This window comes from Cygnus olor, chromosome 2 (assembly GCF_009769625.2).
Source record: "Cygnus olor isolate bCygOlo1 chromosome 2, bCygOlo1.pri.v2, whole genome shotgun sequence".
NCBI lineage: Eukaryota > Metazoa > Chordata > Aves > Anseriformes > Anatidae > Cygnus > Cygnus olor.
Window position 1 is genome coordinate 109,504,285 of NC_049170.1, and position 19,878 is coordinate 109,524,162.

General features: G+C 37.2%; 1 protein-coding gene across 2 annotated transcripts in view; it reads right to left on the bottom strand.

Annotated features, from left to right (window-relative positions):
- Positions 1-19,878, bottom strand: part of SMCHD1 (structural maintenance of chromosomes flexible hinge domain containing 1) — an 83,090-nt gene that overhangs the window by 48,629 nt on the left and 14,583 nt on the right. For both annotated transcript variants that reach the window (XM_040550136.1, XM_040550138.1), the window contains exons 4-19: positions 13,033-13,115; positions 12,793-12,923; positions 10,820-10,934; positions 10,577-10,696; positions 9,101-9,267; positions 7,002-7,095; positions 6,687-6,897; positions 5,800-5,920; positions 5,511-5,694; positions 4,860-5,057; positions 4,611-4,724; positions 4,031-4,137; positions 3,671-3,753; positions 3,395-3,508; positions 1,626-1,703; positions 1,427-1,546 (exon numbers count right to left, since the gene is read on the bottom strand). In XM_040550136.1, the coding sequence (XP_040406070.1) occupies positions 1,427-1,546; positions 1,626-1,703; positions 3,395-3,508; positions 3,671-3,753; positions 4,031-4,137; positions 4,611-4,724; positions 4,860-5,057; positions 5,511-5,694; positions 5,800-5,920; positions 6,687-6,897; positions 7,002-7,095; positions 9,101-9,267; positions 10,577-10,696; positions 10,820-10,934; positions 12,793-12,923; positions 13,033-13,115 (2,040 nt within the window). The remainder of the gene's footprint in view (positions 1-1,426; positions 1,547-1,625; positions 1,704-3,394; positions 3,509-3,670; positions 3,754-4,030; positions 4,138-4,610; positions 4,725-4,859; positions 5,058-5,510; positions 5,695-5,799; positions 5,921-6,686; positions 6,898-7,001; positions 7,096-9,100; positions 9,268-10,576; positions 10,697-10,819; positions 10,935-12,792; positions 12,924-13,032; positions 13,116-19,878) is intronic.

Genomic DNA, 19,878 nt, shown 5'->3' on the forward strand with positions numbered 1-19,878 from the left:
TTTGTTTTTTCACCATGTGGATGACCAAAGCACTTCCAACCTCAACCCTTCTGCTATTTCTGTCATTTCCCCCCATACCCTTCATGTATTTATATACATTGGTAAGATACCCCTGAGCCTTCTCTTTTCTAGGCTGATGAGTCCCAGCTCTCTCAGCCTCTCCTCATAGCACAAGTGCTCCAGTCCCTTCATCATCTTTACGGCCCTTTGTTGGACTCTTTCCAGTAGCTCCATGTCTCTCTTGTACTGGGGAGCACAGAACTAGACACAGTACTCCTTGTAGGACCTCAACAACACTCGACAGAGAACAAGGATTACCTCTCATGAGCTACCGGCAACATTCCTTCTAAAACACCCCAGTGCATACCATTAATCTTCCTTTCTGAAAGGGCACATTGCTGACTCACATTCAAGTCCCCAGGTTCTTTTCTGCAAAGCTGCTTGATGTCTTTGCATACAGCTGTCAAGCTGGGAGAATCCCAGCATGTAATGGCGGATGGGGTTGTTCCTACCCAGGAGCAGGACTCTGCAGTTCCCTCTTACCGAGCTGTATGAGGTTCCTGTCAGCCCATTTCTCCAGCCTGTTGAAAGCCCTTTCAAGGGCAGCACAACTCTATCTTATCAGCCACTTCTCCCAGTTTTGACCAGCTTGCTGAGGGGACACTCTGCCTTATAATCCAGATCATTAATGAGTATGCTAGATAGGATCAGACCCATTATAAACCGCTGTGATACACCATTAATTGGCTCCAATTAGACTTTACTGTGCTGGTCACCACCCTCTGGGCCCAGCTGTTCAGAAAGTTGTCAATCCACCAGCCTGCTTATCCAGTCCATGCTTCATCAGCTTGTCTATTTGGATATTATGGGAGATCGTGTTGAAAACCTCACTGAAGTTTAGACAGACAACGTCCACTGCTCTCATCTTATCTACCAAGCCAGTCAATTCATCATGAAAGGTTATCAAGTCGGTCAAGCATGACTTCCACTTGGTGAATCCATGCTGACTACTGCTACTGACTTTCTTACTCTTCAAGTGCCTGGAAATGGTTTCCAGGATTAGTGGCTCTATCACTTTCCTGGGGACCAAAGTGAAGCCGACCCACCTATTCATAACAATGCCAAGAGGAAAAAGAGTGATTCTAATTAAGTAAAAATTTATTTTTGTTAAGTATGTTAGGAAATTTCACATCACGGAAAAGCTTTTGATTCCATCATCGCTTTAATTTTTTTTTTTTTACATCTATTAGACAAAAAAAACAAACAACAGGTTGTATCCTGGATCTATATCATATTTTACATGCAAGTGTTACTTTTCAGGGCTGAAAATTACATCTCCCAACTAAAACATGTATAATTTTGATACAAAATGAATCAAAACTAAACACAAAAAGTAAAAGAAAACTGGCATGGCTGGAATTCTTACCTATAATAGTAAATTTAAATGTTTTAGATGGCAGAGGCCTTCCTGCATATGTGTCTGCACTACTTTCATTTAATACTACTTGCAGCTTCAAGGTGTAGTTCCCAAGTTTCTGAAGATTTTCTAAAGAGAAATACACATAAATTTATAAAGAAAAAGTAAAATTATAAATAAACTGAAAATATTTCACCTAGGAACTCACCCATTTTTTTAAACCAGTATGGCCATTTGCCTCCATGCTGACTTATATGGGAAATTATCTCTTTATTTCCTGTAGGTGCTGAAAAATAAACAATTATCTACACGTCTTTAGGATTTACAACATAATTCTCTATTATATAAAAACATGTCACTTTAAAATCTAAAAAACAGAAATTCATGTGCAGTTTATCACACTGATCACAGCCTAATAAAATATTTATTTCCACATCTAATCCCATTTTAATTAAAAATTGCTAGCCCCAGACACATTAAAATGAAAGCAGCAGGTTTATAAAGTTGTATTTTATCAGCTCTTTCATTATATGTTCCCTGTTAAGTCTGAGCACTTGCAGGCTGTGCAATCCATACTGCCAGCTGATCAACTTGACAAATGATAAAACAAATTAGCTAAATTGGAGCAATGGTAAAAATGTGAAGTTGACTGCAAGTATATTTGAGGAAAAAAATAACATTCTTTTTTTGCTTGAAATTGTTTTGTCTGTCTTTATAAACACTTCTGCTGCATGAAGGCACAGCCTGAAAGAAAGTATAATGAAACTCTGAGGTAATTTTTAGTGACTGGTGCTATAAACTCAGATAATACAGGAACAATACAGGTAAAAACTCTTGCAATAACATATTCAAAATAGATTTTAGTGTAATTTAAGTAAACACAGAATGTGACTGCAACAAGACTACATAGAATAGAAAGAAATGCATGAGAAGATACAACTTGATCTATTGGTGAATATAAACAATTGTTTCACATCCTGCTTTTTCACCAAATGACATATATAAAGCAACATTTGCCAACTTTTTTTGGTGTATTTCTTTGAACATTTAATTTTGGAAATATTGGGTTATTACAGTAAGTTCTGATGTTTTTTACTGTAACATAATTTAGAGAATTAATTACTAACATGATTTAATATATGCACATAGTTTAATACATACACTACATATTTTCACCTTTAGTAGTTATCAACACTGAGAAAACAGAACTTCTCCAGTAAGTGCAGTTTTCCTATTGCACTGTCAACTACCAGCAAGCTAAACTGAAAGACTTTGTATTATGTAAGATGCACACCTTGAGGATGCTCACATTTCTTGTATTGCCCCTTTATAGATTGATCATACAATGGGCAAATTTATCTACAGGAGAAATTTCTTCACTTCTATGGGAAGTGAAGGAAGTCTAACACTTCTGTGCATACTGATATGTAAAAGTGACAATAAAACTAATTGGTTCTTGGAACAGAACCAGTGGGAATACCTGAGCTTTAATGGAAGGGCACTATTACATTCTCCTGGTCTGTTCTGAAAGAGGACACAACCCTAAGTTGTTTATGTTTAAAATCTGCAAGCAACTTTCAAGTTAGTATTTTTAGGTACCAAATTAGTCCAGTCTCTAGTTTTATGTAACTTGAGTGAATTGCTGTTTTAATTGCAAATTCCTTTAAACAAGAAACTATGCGTATTATGTAGAGAATCTGAAATTGATATGCTCTCTTTTTATGTGACAGAAGAGTTAATGATAATATAGCATTGAGACGTTAAATATTTGGCCTTAAGGCAACTGCCGTTTCATGAAATGTAGCTTTGGATGCATACTCGAAACGCTGATTGGAAATTGTCCTTGAAATTAAAAGCCTGATGAGTCTACCAAATTCTAATATATACACAAGCAAACAGTTTACACTTCATGCATTTTCAAATAATAAAGACTAATTTTAAAGACTATTTTTTAAATAAAGGCACTAAAGTACTTACAATGTAAAATAACCTTGAGTTCAACAAGAAGTTTCTTTGAACCTCCATGACTGGTACCTGGGAGTTTTTGCATTGCTTCTCCTTTTTTATTCAAAATTTCTATTCTTAATGCCCCTATATTTAAACAGAAAAATGAAAGACTTTTAAAGTATGCTGTTTTTAAGTGACTGGAGATTTGTGGTGTTTTTTTTTTTTTTTTTTTTTTTTTAACAGAGGTGAATAGTATCACTTTAAACTACCATTTTCCTTTTGAGTATTCAGAAAAAGAAACTATACCTATTGGTGTACCAGCAAATCTTGTTTCATTTGGTAATAGCTCATCTCCTTCAGGCCATGTTACAGACAATCTGTCAGGAAGTCTAGTGAAAATGAGAGAAAGAACAGTTTTTCTGTGAGTTAAAAAAGAAAAAAGTAATTTATCTTCAGTAGAACATATATGAAGCTCTTTTTCTGAAAAAAGAAAAGGTTCAAAACCATTTGTTCTTGTTTAAGAGTTCCATTTTTTTTCGTTTCTGCTCAAACAGTTGACTGCCCTTCTATTGGGAATAAAACTAACCATATTTTTGTGCTCCCTGAAAAAATACTAAAACTCTTAATAGGAACCGCACAAGTAAATCATCACAATTCAGAGCTTACCTTGCCATTTCATCCTCTATGTATTTTTTAACAGCTTTGTCAGACACTGTTCTGTCAAGTTTTGAGATGGGAACAGTTTTCGTTTCAGCATACAATGCCTTAGGTTCCTGGAAAAAAGTTAAGTCAAGTTAAAAACAGCCAGATTATAATGCGTCTGAGAGAAAAACTTCTCTATCAAGGGACCGGACAGGTAGACAAAGACATAATGCAATATGTTAACAAATGCTACCTGGTGACTCATTGACCACTGTGGTAGAATTTGCTGAAATCACAAGGGTTAAAAATGGGCTTGCAATTTACTAGTGAGCCCAACTGTGATACTATATGTTGTATGGAAATTTAATTAATTTAAATTAATTGATCATTAATAATTATGTTTAATATGAGATTTACATTAAAACTGATTTAAATAAGCAATTTGATTCTTTCTAAGCAATTTGATTTCTTTGCTAAATCCAGAATTGAATGGTTGTTGAAAAAAAAAAAACAAAAAAAACTTTTAAAGAAGTCTAATCTAGAATTAAGTTTACAGATTCCATAAGCATATTAGGTATGAGAACTCTTTTTATATTTGTCTTACCAAAGCAATTTGAACCTCTCCTCCAGTGGCAAATATATCTCCATCATGGTCTCCATACAAAAAAAAATTCTCAATGCTTCCATAGAATATTGGAAGAGTCTTAATGGTTTTCACCTGTTAGTTGAAGACAACAGGTAATTTCAATACATTAATTCTGCATTAAGTGTATTGTATTTGCCTTTTGTACAGTTCGAATGCTGTTACAACATAAACAAAAAAATTCTCAACATCAGTGAGGACCTAACTTACCAGCTGCCCAGTTTTGTACGTTTTCCCATCCCACTCTATTGCAGAATATACTGTCCAAGGGCTCTGCATTCTTTTGGATGGCAAATCAGTACGTGTCGTTATTCCTTTAAAGACCGTGAACTTTATCTGTTTGTCATATTTCTCATGACAGTCTTTGAGCCACAAAGCAAATTCTCTGTCAATTTTCATTCGCTGCTCCTATAAGGAGATGACAAAAGAAATGCATATTATCAATGTATTACAGAATGCAAACCTGACAATTTGTGAAGTATGAACAATTATAGGAGAAAAGTGATATTGTACTCAAAAAAATGGAATCTTCAGCTTGGAAACAGTACAATATTCCACAACAGTTACACTTCCAGCCAGAGAAAGTGTTTCCCTCAGCACTCATATTCTGTTATGAGGACAGTCTTTCCACAAAAATTGTTAAAGAAAATAAAAGGAAAGACAATCTTATTTTTTCAGATTTAAAGAGTCGGCTTTAATACTCACTGAAACTGAGAGAAGCATCCGCTACAAAGCCTGCAAAAGTGTCCAAGCTGAAAGTTCTTCAGTAGCAGAGAAATAACCAGTGACACGAACAAATGACCCAAAAGTACACACTTCATTTATGCCAGAAAGCAATATGTAATAGATTAAAATAATCACCTGTCCATTGAAGATTCTTGTGAACAGAGTATTCTTGTCTTTTAACTTCAGTTCTAGATCCATGAAAGTGAGTTTGTTTGTGCTGACCTGAAACTTATCATTGGTAAACAATGCGCCAGAAATTCTGTTGTAGCATTCAATTGGTGCCAATCCTCTCTTCTTTGGAGGAGCACACCAGTCAAAACTTAAACAAAAGAAGACAGACATTAAAATCATCTTCTACACAAAGGAAGGTGCTTACACCATAGAAAAAGATTGGTCTACATTGTAAAAACTGATTATTACTTACTCTTCTACAGTTGTGTATGGGATTAATCTTCCATTCCAAAAACATTCAAAAATAGGTCTTTTTCCTCTGGCACCCTTTTCTACTATAAAGCAGTCGTAATCGTCATCATCATCATTTAACTCTTGATTAAAAAGAAGACATTCTCTATGAATAAAATTCTTAGAAACCAGTGTAATATCACACAACATAGCATTTAATGATTATCTATGCATAATAGGTTACGCACAGTAGCACTGCACATGCTATCAAGTTGGGTATTTACTAGCATTTTTTTGTTTAAGAAATACCAAACAAAGTGTAAGGAAAATTTTAAACAGAGGTTGAATATTTCCAAATTTTAAGTTGAATAAATAATACTTATTTCCCCCCCACCTTAATGCCATATGACGTTCTTCTAATATCATAAAATCTTCTCATTATTAAACTTCATTTATTGTGTTAAAGGAATTTCAAGGGGTGATGTTTTCCTTTTTTTTTTAAACACTAGCATTTAAACCTGGAAACCCATCAAGGCTGCATAAAGCAAATTTTACATTTAGGGCTTAGTCTACATGTTGTCCTCTGCAGTATTCTGGTGTTATAATGTCTTGAATCAAACTGCTGCTCATTATTTTCTCAAAAATCTAACATCAGGAAACTGAAAATGTTTCAATCAGACTGCATTTTGTAAGAGTTTATAGTTTGATAGCAGAGGGAGTTATGTCAAAGAACAAGTTACCAAAATAACCAATGTCAGGAGGTGAAGTTCTCTGTTCTGCCACAATCCCATTTAGATGATTATTTACACTTCAATTCAATTTTTTTTCTATTTCATTAAAAGATTTGTAGTAGTAGGATTATTTATAATATGACTTTGCCACTGATAAGCAGCATAACATTTCACTCACTTGATGGATAACATGGATCATCGGGGTATGTTTCTTTATCATACAGGAAGGGATGGTATCGGATGATGCCTTCCACTATACCTTCTCCTTCAACAAGCGCCTTAAACTCAAAACTATCTGCTGTAGTATTTATATACAATGTCTGCATGTCATCTTTGATCTCTCTAAGATTGACAATCTTTGGTACTTTTCCTTTTTCAAACATTGAAATCTGAAAAACAAACAACAAAAAAGTTGATCCTCCTTAGACGAAAAAAACTAGAGTAATTAGCATTTCTGACATTTGTGTTTACCTATAGATATAAAATTTCTTACCTCAATGTCAATGTTGTTGAAAGGGCTTATCTCTTTTGTTACAGCATTAGTTTCATTCCCTTTTGGTCCATGGATATAATAGTGATAGATATGTCTGTAATATTTTTTAAATGAAAAATACATCTCCAAAAATTGAAATTAGAAAAAACGAACATTATAATTTTCAGTTAAACTCTGCAAACAACAAGCATACCTGGTACAGAATATTTACTAAAGACAGCGAGTTATTCTTTTTTACTTCTTTGAACTCTTACTTCCTTCACACATTCATTCATAGGATCAACTTTTGGATAAAATAATCAAGAACATTACAAATTGGAAAACAATACACAAGTGAAAAAAAATATTGTTGTTACATGGCTACAGATCCTTTACATCAAAGCACAAGCTAGTAAAACTGTAGGGTGTTTTGCGCTCTAGAGATTAAAATGAACTAGAGCCAAAAAAACCTCCCACATTGTTTCCAATTCTTTATATTGATCATTTGAATAGTAATAGAAGTATTTAACAATCACCAGCCTTACATTATTCAAAAAAAAAAGTTACCCTATTTCAATATAGACAAAGTTATGGATATGACCTGCATATTAGAAATACATGTTTTAAAATTTGTAAACGTTATGTACTAATAGTACCTGCATCCATTTCAGAAGCCACAAAGATCTATACTGTCAGATAGGTTAATTCTTTACGTTGAGATATGAAGTTAGGAGCTTAAGTTCTATTTAATTCAACTTTTCAGCAAGCTAGCTAATTCTTCCAGCTTCCAAAGTTTGAGTCCTTAAACCTCATAGTAGTGGTTTGCAGAAAAATGAGTTTATACAAGCCAATGAGACTGAACGTATAAAAGAACCTACATCAACCTGCAAGTGTTTATAACCTCTTTGCTTCTGACATCTACCACACTAAATGCATCCCAAGGAGAGATCCCAGGTCAAAATTCCTCATGCTCTCATTGCTCATGACTTTAGAGCAGACTGGTATGTCCTCATTGCAGAGCATTTTGCTTGCACCTCCTCCAGACCTCAAAAAGTGCCCTTGTGGTCTTGGGGATTCATATTCCCTCCCTCCATTTCAAAGCATCCGAAATAATGAGGGCTGTTCTGTAGTCCAATAGAGCAGAATGAAACTGGTATCATCCTGTGTAGCAAAAGGCACAGCAGGAGGATATGCAGAGATGTTTGAGGGAATAAGGCCAGCTGAAATACTGGTAATGAATTGTATAACACTGTGAAGCAAAATCTGATTAGATTTGCCATAACAGCTGCAAGGGCATAATTGAGTAAATGGTGCCTGTCTTTCCTCTCAAGTGGGAGCAGTTTTTTCACTTTGGGAGATCTCTGGAATGAAGATACACATGTAAATGCAGCTAATCATCAGAATAGACCCTAATGGGGTAACGGGGTACCTAAGTTATTTGTCAATGTAGATGTACCCCGAAATTATCATATGGTTATAAAGGGTTTCAGTCACAAGTTATGTGAACAGCATTTAATACAATATTATCTAATTGTCATATTATGTATGACCCATTACTATTACAGTACAGGTAACAAAAAAAAAAAATCAAATTATAGATTAGAAACCAAATTCTAGTTTGCCAGTTATTCAAAATTGGACTACACAACGCTAGTAGTGAGTGGTCAATATCATACAGAGTTCTCCCTCTAAGGCTGAGATGAAGCAGCATTTTTCTATATATATATATTTAAAAACACTATGAACACAAAGTTAGATACTAAGGTTAGGAGTACAGCTGTCAAAGTAACAACGTATTAAGTTACTCATAATTAGACTAGTAATTAATAACGTAACACCCAAATAGGTTAATAATTAGAATGGATAATTATATAATAATTATCAAGTCACACTGATGTTGATGTTTGTAAATATCTTTATTTGGATTGGGGACTTTTTCAGTTGTGCTGATTTTAGGAAAAACAGCTAAGACTACATCAACAAAATATATATTATCAACTGTCTTAACAGGAATATTAACAGGAATAAAGCCATTGATGATGTACTAATAGGAAGCAACTCGTAATTCTCTGACTTTGTTAGTAGCCTAGTTTTAAATCAACTATAAAGCACCAACTTACGCCAGCTGCCTTGTCCAAAGGTGAAAGTAGTTTTTCAAGTACTGCATATGATCTAGTTGAACACCTGTAATGACAACTGCCGTGAAACTCTCTTTATCCCTTTCTTCTAATATTAGATTATGAAGAAATCTTTCATCATCACTTGTGATATGTGTAGAGTCAGTTGGCTACAAAAAGAGTAAAATAATAAGAGCAGGAATGTAAACTGAATTACTGAACTCCCATCAGCTTTGAAAGGACAAAATCAGAAGAGGAACGCAAACACACAACACTATGTATCACAAAGGACTAATGCTCAAAATGAAAGCTTCCATATTCAAAATAAATGAACTGAGAATCCATGATCCAGTTCATTTTCAACGCACTCATCACTGCATTTTAAATGTTTAGAAATTCATTTAATCATGCTTAATGTAGCACTGTGTAGTACCTATGTCCCCGTCTATCAAATGGAACAATCATGTGTCCAAGACATAAGAGTTTATAAAGTAAATCACGCCAGAGGAGAAAAAAAAAAAACACACATTTTTTGTTTTTGAATGCATAGTCTGTTTTCTAGAACAGAACTCATAGAGGAAGAAACATGCTTTGGCTGTGAAACAGAAAATGTGAATCCTCAGTTCCAGCTGAAATATCCAGCAGTCTCACAGAAAAAATGAAGTTGTGATTGTCTTTTTCTGAATGAATGCACCTCACTTTTATAATGACAGGTTCCTAAGCTGCATAAAAACACAGTGGTTATTGTAATGCTTCATGCTGGACCAGTGGATAATTTTTGCATATGCTTCATCCAGAAAAGAAGGTATTTTGAACACAAAGATTGAGATCTTTCTAGAAATCGCAAAAGACTGATACAGCTTCATGCCTTGTTTTGCAAGAAAGCAGGCAAAAAGGAAACATCACTAAATTGATTAAAGGATGCACCTCTGAGCTAACTGTAGGTAGTGAAATATGTTAGTCAACAGTGTCCTATTAAGGCTTACTTTCCCCAGGGAACCAAAGAGCTCTCCTTAACCAAAAAGATAATTAAACCAGTTTTGGTGCCTTCCATCAAACTCAGATTGCAGTAATCCACTACAATTTCTATTTCTGACCTAACATTCACTTGGTCAACTACGTGTACTGCAGATCCTTTTTCAGGACATGCATGGGACAAATTCTGACGTTTAATTTCACATCAGTATTCCAAACTTGCCTGGCTACTTCAATCATTTATACCTACTTCTTAGTCTCAAGTTGTCTATCCATCAACTCCACACTGTTGAGTTGCTCTTCTATCACTGCGTGCTTCAGCGTCTACAAGTATCCCATTACTTCCTTTAACACTACACATTGCAAGTGATGCAGAAATGAAGACATCCCCAGATAAATATTACAAAAACACACAGGAATTATGTTACAAGAAATACTACAGGAAGTCATGTTAGCCTGGGAACGGCTTTCAATTAAAAATGAGAAAGCATTAAGGCTCCTTACCTTTCTGTTTCGAATATATCCACTATATATTGCTTCTTTGTTTTTCTCCTTCTTTTCAAAATCCTCTTTGGAAAGGACAAGTTCATGAACATCCTGAGAATCTGCAGGTTTGCTTATCATCTGTTTATATGTTAGTATTTAAAATCAAAATGAGAGTTAAAATGAACGCAATAAAATAATTTAGTGACATGATGTGACATCTCAAATGTTTTAAAATGAACCCAAGGATCAATATCTACTTACTCTGGCAGATTGTCCAACGAAGAATACTGCTTGTTTGCCTCCAACTCCAAAATATGAGATATCACTATTTAAGCTACGAGGTACTGGCAAAGGGCGAACATATCCTGAATGATCACTGAAAGTAAAAATGGCTTTAGTAAGTTTTCTCAAGCCAATTATCATTTAAAGGAAAAAAAAAAAAGGAAAGAAAAAAGAATCTTCTGATCTAACCAGCTTGTATTAAACTCTTCCCTGCAGCCCCTCTCTTCAAATGTCCTTTATTTCATAATTACAATTTCAATGAAAAGTAACATGCCTAAAGTTCCTGATGTACTTTTTCTATTTTAAAAGTATGTTGATAGAGTAACTTCTTTCTCTTTAAGTTATCTTATGTCTTCTGTCCCTTCTAACAAACCAAACTTCATTCAGTGAAACACATCTAACTTTAAAACCTGAATTACTCTTTCGCTTATGTACATTTTATTTTTTTTTACATTGAAAGACAGAAAGGGATTTGGCAGTGAAAATCTTACAGAAAAAGAAATATGCTACTGTACTTAAAAATTCTCTCCATTGCTAACTGTCTGAAACAGTGACATTGCCAATAGGTCTGCGCAATAGGTACTGTGTTACCAGCAATTATATACAGGTTTAAATGGTACAAGATAAGAGGCAAATCCCTCAGTGCTCTCCTTTGACTATGGCAAAATGTTAACTGTTATGCTTATGCTAGTGAAAATAAATCATTAAGTGAGCCTTCTTCCTTATGACATAACACCTCAATGAAAATACTTTTGAGTCAAAATGAGAAATAATGCCAGCCATCTCTTAAACAGTCTTGAGGAGATTACAAACACCATCAATAATTCAATTCCATGTCTTTTGAATCAGCTTGGATGGATTAATAGTCTTATCTAGTTTAAGCAAACAACAGCAAAAACATCTGTCTCTTAAATTATAGCAATAATTAATGAAAAGGTGCAGACAAGTATCCTAGTGTAATTTACAGCTATGCTCTTATCAATATCAACCCACAATTTAAACCTATAGTTTAAAAATACTACACATTTCTGTTATTATTCGATTTACCTAGAGCAATTTCAAAAACAGTGTTTCTTTACTAACGACTGGACAAGATAACCTAGATATCAAAACCCCAAATGTTTTCAGCTCTATTATCACTTCCAACTGCTCCAGTACTCTTTACATTAGTTTCTCATAGGAGAAGTTATTTACGATTAAGGCTATGATCACGATCTTCAAAGAATCCTGTCCTAGGGTATTTTTCAGGTATTCTTAAATAAAAAATGACTGAAGCTCAAGAATTGTACGTAATTACTTGTCTGGAATTTTTCTACAGTAGGGTTAAATGTCACTGTACAGGTTGAAGGGAATGGACTTGGTAATGGACTGAAAACCGTAAAATGTATTATTGCAAGCATCAAGAAACACCATAAACTTCTACTTTCTTCTTTATAGGCAAAAGACTTTTATTTTGCCTAGCCTTCTTCAACAGATACAGACATCTTCAGTTATAATTTTGCATTACATTGTACACAATTAAGTCAAAAGAAAAACAAGCAGAAACCTAAACTAAAACCCTGTATTCACTATACCCTTGGGGAACCAGTAACACTACAGACACTGAATGCATTGTTTACTGCACTATTGAAAGGCTTTCAGGCAACAGATGAACATGGCTTAAGAGCTCTGCAGAACGCAGAACGCTCTTAACTGTATGCAGACGAGCTGAAGACAGCTTAGAAAAGGCCATGAGAATAAAAAAATGTTTTCGCAGTACCATAGCATTAGAAGAATATTTCTGTGTTATGAAACTTTTCTCTTTTCTCCTTACAGAAAATACATACCTACTGATGTGCAATCATACAATGACAGGCTTCAGGTAAGCACTGCTGAAGAGCTGTGCCTTAGAATGACATTGTACAAACATTTGTACAATTTGCCTATTGCAAAAATGATTAAAACTTTCTAACCTCTCAAAGTCACCTTGCCTTGTAAACTTTGACAATCTGTACACCGCCCAGTTGTTAAGCTCTTTAGAAGTCATTCCTCTTCCATTATCAATCACAGCAACAGCTGGTTTTCCATTGGAGTCATCAAATAACTGTTTGGGGAAAAAAAAAAAAACAAACAACAAAAAACAAGGAGCACCAAAAAAAATATATAAAAAAAGGAAAACCACACCTGAGAAAAGCAGAATGTTTCTATCTTACCAATTTGATCTGTATGCTTCGAATACCAACATTTCGGGATGTGGCTGATAGAGAATTGTCAATCAACTCGGCAAGGGCAAATGCTAAAGAAATTAAAGAAAAATCACCCTATTAAAATCCTGTTCTTAAAAGACAGCATTTAGAAAACAGACACACACTTGCAGTAGTTTCTTCTGAGCCATCAGGATAATACATTCCTGTCCTGGATTTATGTGGCAAGGTGTTGGTAGTGGAGGGAGGGCTGCAGGGGTGGCCTCTGTTAGCAGAGCCCAGCACTGCCCCATGTCAGATCAGAGCCAGCTCCAGCTGGCTCCAAAAGGGACCCACTGCTGGCCAAAGCTGAGACAGCGACTGACACTGGTTGCACCTCTGCAGTAACATACTTTAAAAAAAAAAAAAAATCAAAATTGCTGTGTAGCAGGTGTGAAAGAGGAGAAAAAAATGAGAGAAACAGCCCTACAGCCACCAAGGTCACTGAAGAAGGAGGGGAGGAGGTGTTCCAGGTGCTGGAGAAGATTTCTCTACAGCCTGTGAAGAGGACCCTTGTGAAACAGGTCGTCCCCCTTAAGCCAATGCAGAGGGCCGCAATGGAACAGTCATCTCTACACTGCAGCCCATGGAGGACCCCACTCTGCAGAAGGTGGAAGTGTCCACGAGCTGCAGCTTCTTTCAGGGGAGTCCATGCAGGAAACAAGCTCCTGGCTGGAATTACAGCCCATGCTGGAGTAGGCTGCTCCTGGAGGACTTCATCCTGTGGTATGGACCCATGCTGGAAGTGTTCTTGAATGACCCCACGTTGGAGCAGTTCCTGAAGGACTGTAGCCCATGGGAGGGACCCCACAATGGAGGAGGGGCATAAGTGGAAAAGAAAGTGCTATGAAATGACCACAAACCAAATTCCCCATTCCCTTGCACTGCTTGGGCAGGGAGATGGTAGAAGAGTCAGGAGGGAAGCTGAGTCTGTGAAGAAGGCAGTGTAGGGGGGAAGGTGTTTTTAGTACTCACTATCCTACTCTGCCGCTATCCTGGCAATAAAGTTAATCCTCCCGAAACCAAGTCTGTTTTTGCCATTAACTGTAACTGGTGATCAATCTCCCTGTCCTCATCTCAACCCACAAGTTTTTCCATCCTATATTCTCCCTCCATCCTGCTGAGGATGAAGAATGAGAGGGGTTTGGCAGGCAACCAGTGACCAGCTAAGGTTAACACCCTAAACGCAAATGGACCAGAAATAAACACTGTCAGAACTACCAAAATTACATAACACCTTGTTTATTAATGACATAGAAAGTGGGGCTGAAGGCACCCTCAACATGTTTGTCGACAAGCTGCATGGTGCAGTTGGTGTGCTGGAGGGAAGGGATGACATCCAGAGGGACAGGCTTGAGAGGTGAGTCCACGTGAACCTCATGAATTTCAACTAGTGCAAGATGCTGTACCTGTGTAGGGGTAATCCCAAACATCAGTACAGGCTCGGGGGTAAATGGATTGAGAGCGGTCACTCAATACATAAACAGGGCCATAAAACAAAGATGGGAAGAGCCTCATTACCAGGGTGTGCTGTGATAGGACAAGGAGTAATGGTTCTAAATTACAAGAGGGCAGATTTAGAACAGGCGTAAGGAAGAAATTATTTACTGTGAGTGGTTAGATACTGGAACAGGTTGCCCAGAGAAACTGTGGATATCCGCTCCGTGGACAAGTTCAAGGCCAGGTTGGATGGGACCTTGACAAACCTGACCTTGTGGAAAATGTCCCTATCCATGGGGAGAGGGGGGGGATGGAACTACATGATATTTAAAGGTCCCTTCCAATTCAAGCCATTCTGATTCCACAATCAAACAACAGTGGCCCTTTATCAAGTATGAACATCAACATAATGAACTAGTCAGAGATACCCTTAAGAGAGGTTGTAAATAAGCAGCGTTAGCTGCAGTACCCTTACAGACACTCAAAACTGCTATTTGCTCTAAGTCAATTCTAGGATGTAATAAACAAAAGTGGACTTAGTTACTGATGTGTTCAAAAGTTATACAATTTGTAGTCTTAATAGCTTTAGGATTGGAGAGCTGTGACACGCACAGCACCAGAACTTTTGGACCGTTTTTAAAGGCTTTTTAGTAGCAAGATGAATGATTCACAGCATGAATTCTCCTCTTTTCCAGGTCACCTATTGCAGAGTAAATGTCAGGTAAAGAACTCACTTAAATACATATGAAAAGTTCCTCACAAGTGCCTGAAGCTTGCATTCCCTCTTCTAGCAAGAGACAGGCTGCTTTAGCAATAACATGACAGAGAAAAACGTAGTAGTAAAGTTTACTACTATTAAAAGTTGGATTTACTACTAAAGAAACCAACAAACTTCACAAAGACAATGTTGAGATCCCATATTTAAATAATTTCTGACTCATGAATTAATATGCTTCAGGTATTTGGGCAACAGCATGAAGGGTGAGAAAACAGTACATGTATGTTGGTAATACTGCCAGATGGACCCAATCAAGAACTCAAAATGTTTCTAACACAGCAAGTTGTCGAGTAACTTTGACATCTAGGCCCACAGACATCGACAGGCATGATCAAATTTTTCCTCTCCTGTGGATTTTCTTTCCTTCAATGCTTCTGGAACAAATAGATCTGTCAAAGACGCTACTATATCCTACATTCAAACCGTATTGCAATGTAATGTTTTTAGATGTCACTAGAAGATTTGACATTGATAGCATCTTCTGTTACCCAGAGATTTTCCATCACTGGAGCTATGCACTTTGTTAGCTATATGGTAATGCACTTCAATACCGTCCTTTTGAAGCAGATGGCAGCAGACATGATTTTTGCATGTGCTTCATATACTTTCATGAAAAGGTGTACCAAATGATGCAGGCATTGATGCATTCAGTACTGCATGGAAGTGAGCACAACGTTAAGTGATGGAAGTGAAAAATGTCTTATCAAGAACAGAAAGGAAACAGCAAAGAAATCAACTGTACCAGTAAATAAAGGAAAATAGAACATATATGTGTATTATCATTTCATTTCATAGTAGCATATTGAGGCCTGCTGAGAGAAGGAAAGAGAGGTTTTCCTACCAAGGGAATGATTAGTATTTCACAGGAGAGGAGCAGTAGCTGCAAAATACATGATCACTTATAGTAGATGTGTAGTACTGAATGATTTCATATTCATCAAGAACTTGTGAGATTTAACAGTTCCTTCTGTCAAACCAACTGTTTGTTTGATTGCAGTGCTGTTAAAGTGAAAATAGAATGAGAGTTGGATTGCTTATTTGAATCTTGTCAAATTCTGTGACTGCTGAGAATGGAAATGCTTCTAGTTAACCCAACTCTAGCAGTGAGGACAATACTTCTGTGTTTTTTGGAATGTACACACTTATCTAAAAGTACTTTTGTCACATTTTTTTCTATTAGCCTGCTCTAATGTCTGTAAACAAACAATAATTCAACACTGACAAAAATCATGACAAAGAAATCTCATTCTACTGATCCTGTTATTTCTCTTGTAATGTATTCACACATGCAAAACACACAGCTTAAAACAGCAAATAACTTCAGAATCCAAAGACAGGAGTGAAAAAACAAACAGAGAACATTTGCCAATAACAGAAAAATCTGATGAGTGAAATTAGCAGAAAAGTCAGATAACCTAAGATAAGATGCTAACCATCTACCTCTGGGCGGCTTCAGTATCCATAATACGCCACAGTGCATGTCACTGAAATGTGACACGAGGTAGCAGTATGATTTTGTAATGTTTGTTCTTCAGAAATGAAACAAGTCCTGTTCAGCATTAAGACCTATCACCCCGACACAAATATATGATATCTGCTAGCTTCATATAAGCTAGCATCATCTGCTAGCTTGTATCTGCTGCTTCATATTCTCCAAAGGAACAGTCCCACTGTTGACAACACTTTGCTGTACCTTACAGAATCACAGAATGGCTGAGGTGGGAAGGGACCTCTGGAGGTCATCTGGTCCAGCAGGGCCACCTAGGGCAGGTTGCCCAGGACTGTTCAGATGTTCTTGCCTTTGGAAATCATTTTCAGTAGTTGCCCCAGAAGGTTCACACCTGCCAGTTGATTTCTAAGAATTACCTCCTCAAAGCATGAGAACAATTCATTCTAACATGCAGAAAATTAAGTATGGCAACAGCCCAAAACAGATGAATAAGAGACTCCTGAGATCAACTGCTGACAAGAAGTACACAAGAGGCTGAAGAGAGGATGGGCTACCCAGCAGGAACACAGAGCCATTGATCAAGTGGGAAGGGGTAGTGTTTGGAAACCCAAAACTCAGACTTGGAACTAGTGAGGGACATGAAAAGCAATGAGAAAGGCTTCTGCAGGTATGTTGCTAGCAAAAGGAAAGCTACAGTAAGTATGGATAAGTATGGATATACGCTGACCTATATGGCAGGGGACACAAAGACAACAGACACTGAAAGGGCCGAGGTACTTAATATGCTTTCCTACCCCACCCTCATCCTCTGATCTTCACTTGCAAGGTTTGCCCTGAGATCTACCAGATCCCTAAACCTACTAGCAGAATGTGTGGGGAAAAAATCATCCCCTCCAATACATGAAGACACAGGGAGCTCACATAAGCCCATGCATCCAAAGGACACTAAGGAAGCTGTCTGATTCCATTGCAAGGCCACTCTGTACTATCTTTGGTGACTGGGGCAGTTTAGTGGTGACAGCAGAAAAGCAAGTATCTTCTTCATGAAGGGCAAGGAGGATGTAGGGAGCTACAGGTCGGTATCCCTGACCTCAGTCTCCACAAAAGGAACAGGTCCTTGCAGAAGACATTTCCAGGCATGTGAAAAGTGACATGGAAACAGCCAGAGTGGTTTTACCAATGACAAATCATGCCCAACCAATCTGATTGTCTGCTATAATGAGACGACTGTCTCTGTAGACAAGGGAAAAGCAGTGGATGTTATATAGCTTGACTTTAGCACGGTCTCTGATGTGGTGTCTCACAGTAATCTTATAGACAAATTGCTAGACAGATGAACATAATAAGGTGGGTTAAAAATTGGCCAGGCCAACAAACTCAGAATGTTGCAATCAGCAGCACGAAGTTCCAACTGACAGCCAGTTACTAGCGCTGTCCCACAGGAAACAAAAATAGGGTCAGCAACACTTAATGTCTCTGTGCTCTCAGTACGTTAGTTCACGCCAAAACCAAACTTGGGAAAGTGGTGAATGTAATGGAAGGCAGGGCTACAATGCAGAAGGACCCTGACAGGAACCTCAAGAAGTTCAACAAAGGCAAATCCAAAGTCCTGCACTAGGGATACATTAAGCCCATGCAGCAGTACACACTGGGAAGCACACTTGCTCTAAAACAGCTTTACAGGAAAATCTCAGGATGCTGGTAGGCATCACCTTGAGTATCAGTCAACGGTGCACTCCTGTGACTAAGAATGCCAACAGCATGAAGAGTTGTATTAAGCAGTGTAGGCCAGCCCATTAAGGGAAGTGATTCTTCCTCTCTATTCAGTACTTGTCAGACTGAATTTCAGGTCTTTGAAAGACACTAAAATACTGAACTGAGTCCAGAAGAGGCCTCCAGACAATCAGAGGACTTGAGCACAGGACGTACAAATAGAGGCTGAGGGAACTGAGATCATTCAGACTTAAAAGAAGGCCTAGGGAGACCTTATTGCTGTCTTCGTGTTAGGGGGGTACAAAGATGAAGCCAAACTCTTCTCAAAGGTGTACAGTGACAGAACAGGAAGCAACAGACAAAAGCTGGAACATGGAAAATTCATTAGACAAAGACGTATGTGTATATATATATATATTCTGTAATCATAGCAATGGACAAGTTATTAGAACATGCTGCCCAAACAGGTTATGAATGTCTCTCATGGAAACAGTCAAATCTCCAGTGGGCTTGTCCAGACACCTCATCTAATTAACTCTGCTTTGCGCAGGGGTGATGATACGACCTCTAGAGAACCTTTCTGACTTAAATTATTCTAGGATATGACGAAACAGTTTCGCATCTCCAAGACTTCCCTACCTTTCCTTGAAAAACCCTTGGATGGCTACTGCAGGTAATGATTACCATACAGAGATTGTAATTTTCAACATCATCAGTTTCAACCATCAATTTGGTGTCATGAGGAAATGAAGTAGTAGTCTACTTTTACAAAAGCCCTGAGCTTAACCTCAAGGGCAGAAGCATCAAGTTCAGTTTAAGAAGTTATACATAGACAAGAAATGCTGAGGCCAGTTTGTACTGCTGTACCTGGGTTTTATTTTGTTTTAAAAAAGTACAAACAAGAGCCTTAATTAAGTAGAGCAGAATGTTAATGCCTAGAAAAAAGAACTTCTGTGATCCATAACTGGCACAGAAAATGTGAACAACAAATGATGCTTTAAGGTCTCTCCCCTGGCATACGAAGTAGAGTCTACCAATGAAAAAAATGCTAAATAGTTCAATCTATACAAAAATACATGACATTTCACATCACATGCAATTAAGCTGGGGGCACAAAACTACAAATTATTATGAATACTAAAAATTTACATAGTTCAGAAGGTAACTGGACATGCTTATGGAAAAGAGAAATTTACAGGCATGAACTCAAAAGTTCCTAAATTACTTTTTTTGCACCTCTGCCTTTCTGTTCTCATATTACTTTCTCAGGTCTCTGATATTGGTTGCTGGTGGGAACTAAAAGAAGAACTAGGCAGGCACTGAACCAAAACAGTGTCTTTGGGGGAGCTGGGAGGAGGACCAGCGAATGAAGAGCAGAAAGAGAGTGAGGGGGCAAAAAGAGAATGTTACTTTAAAAATGCAATTGCTATTTATA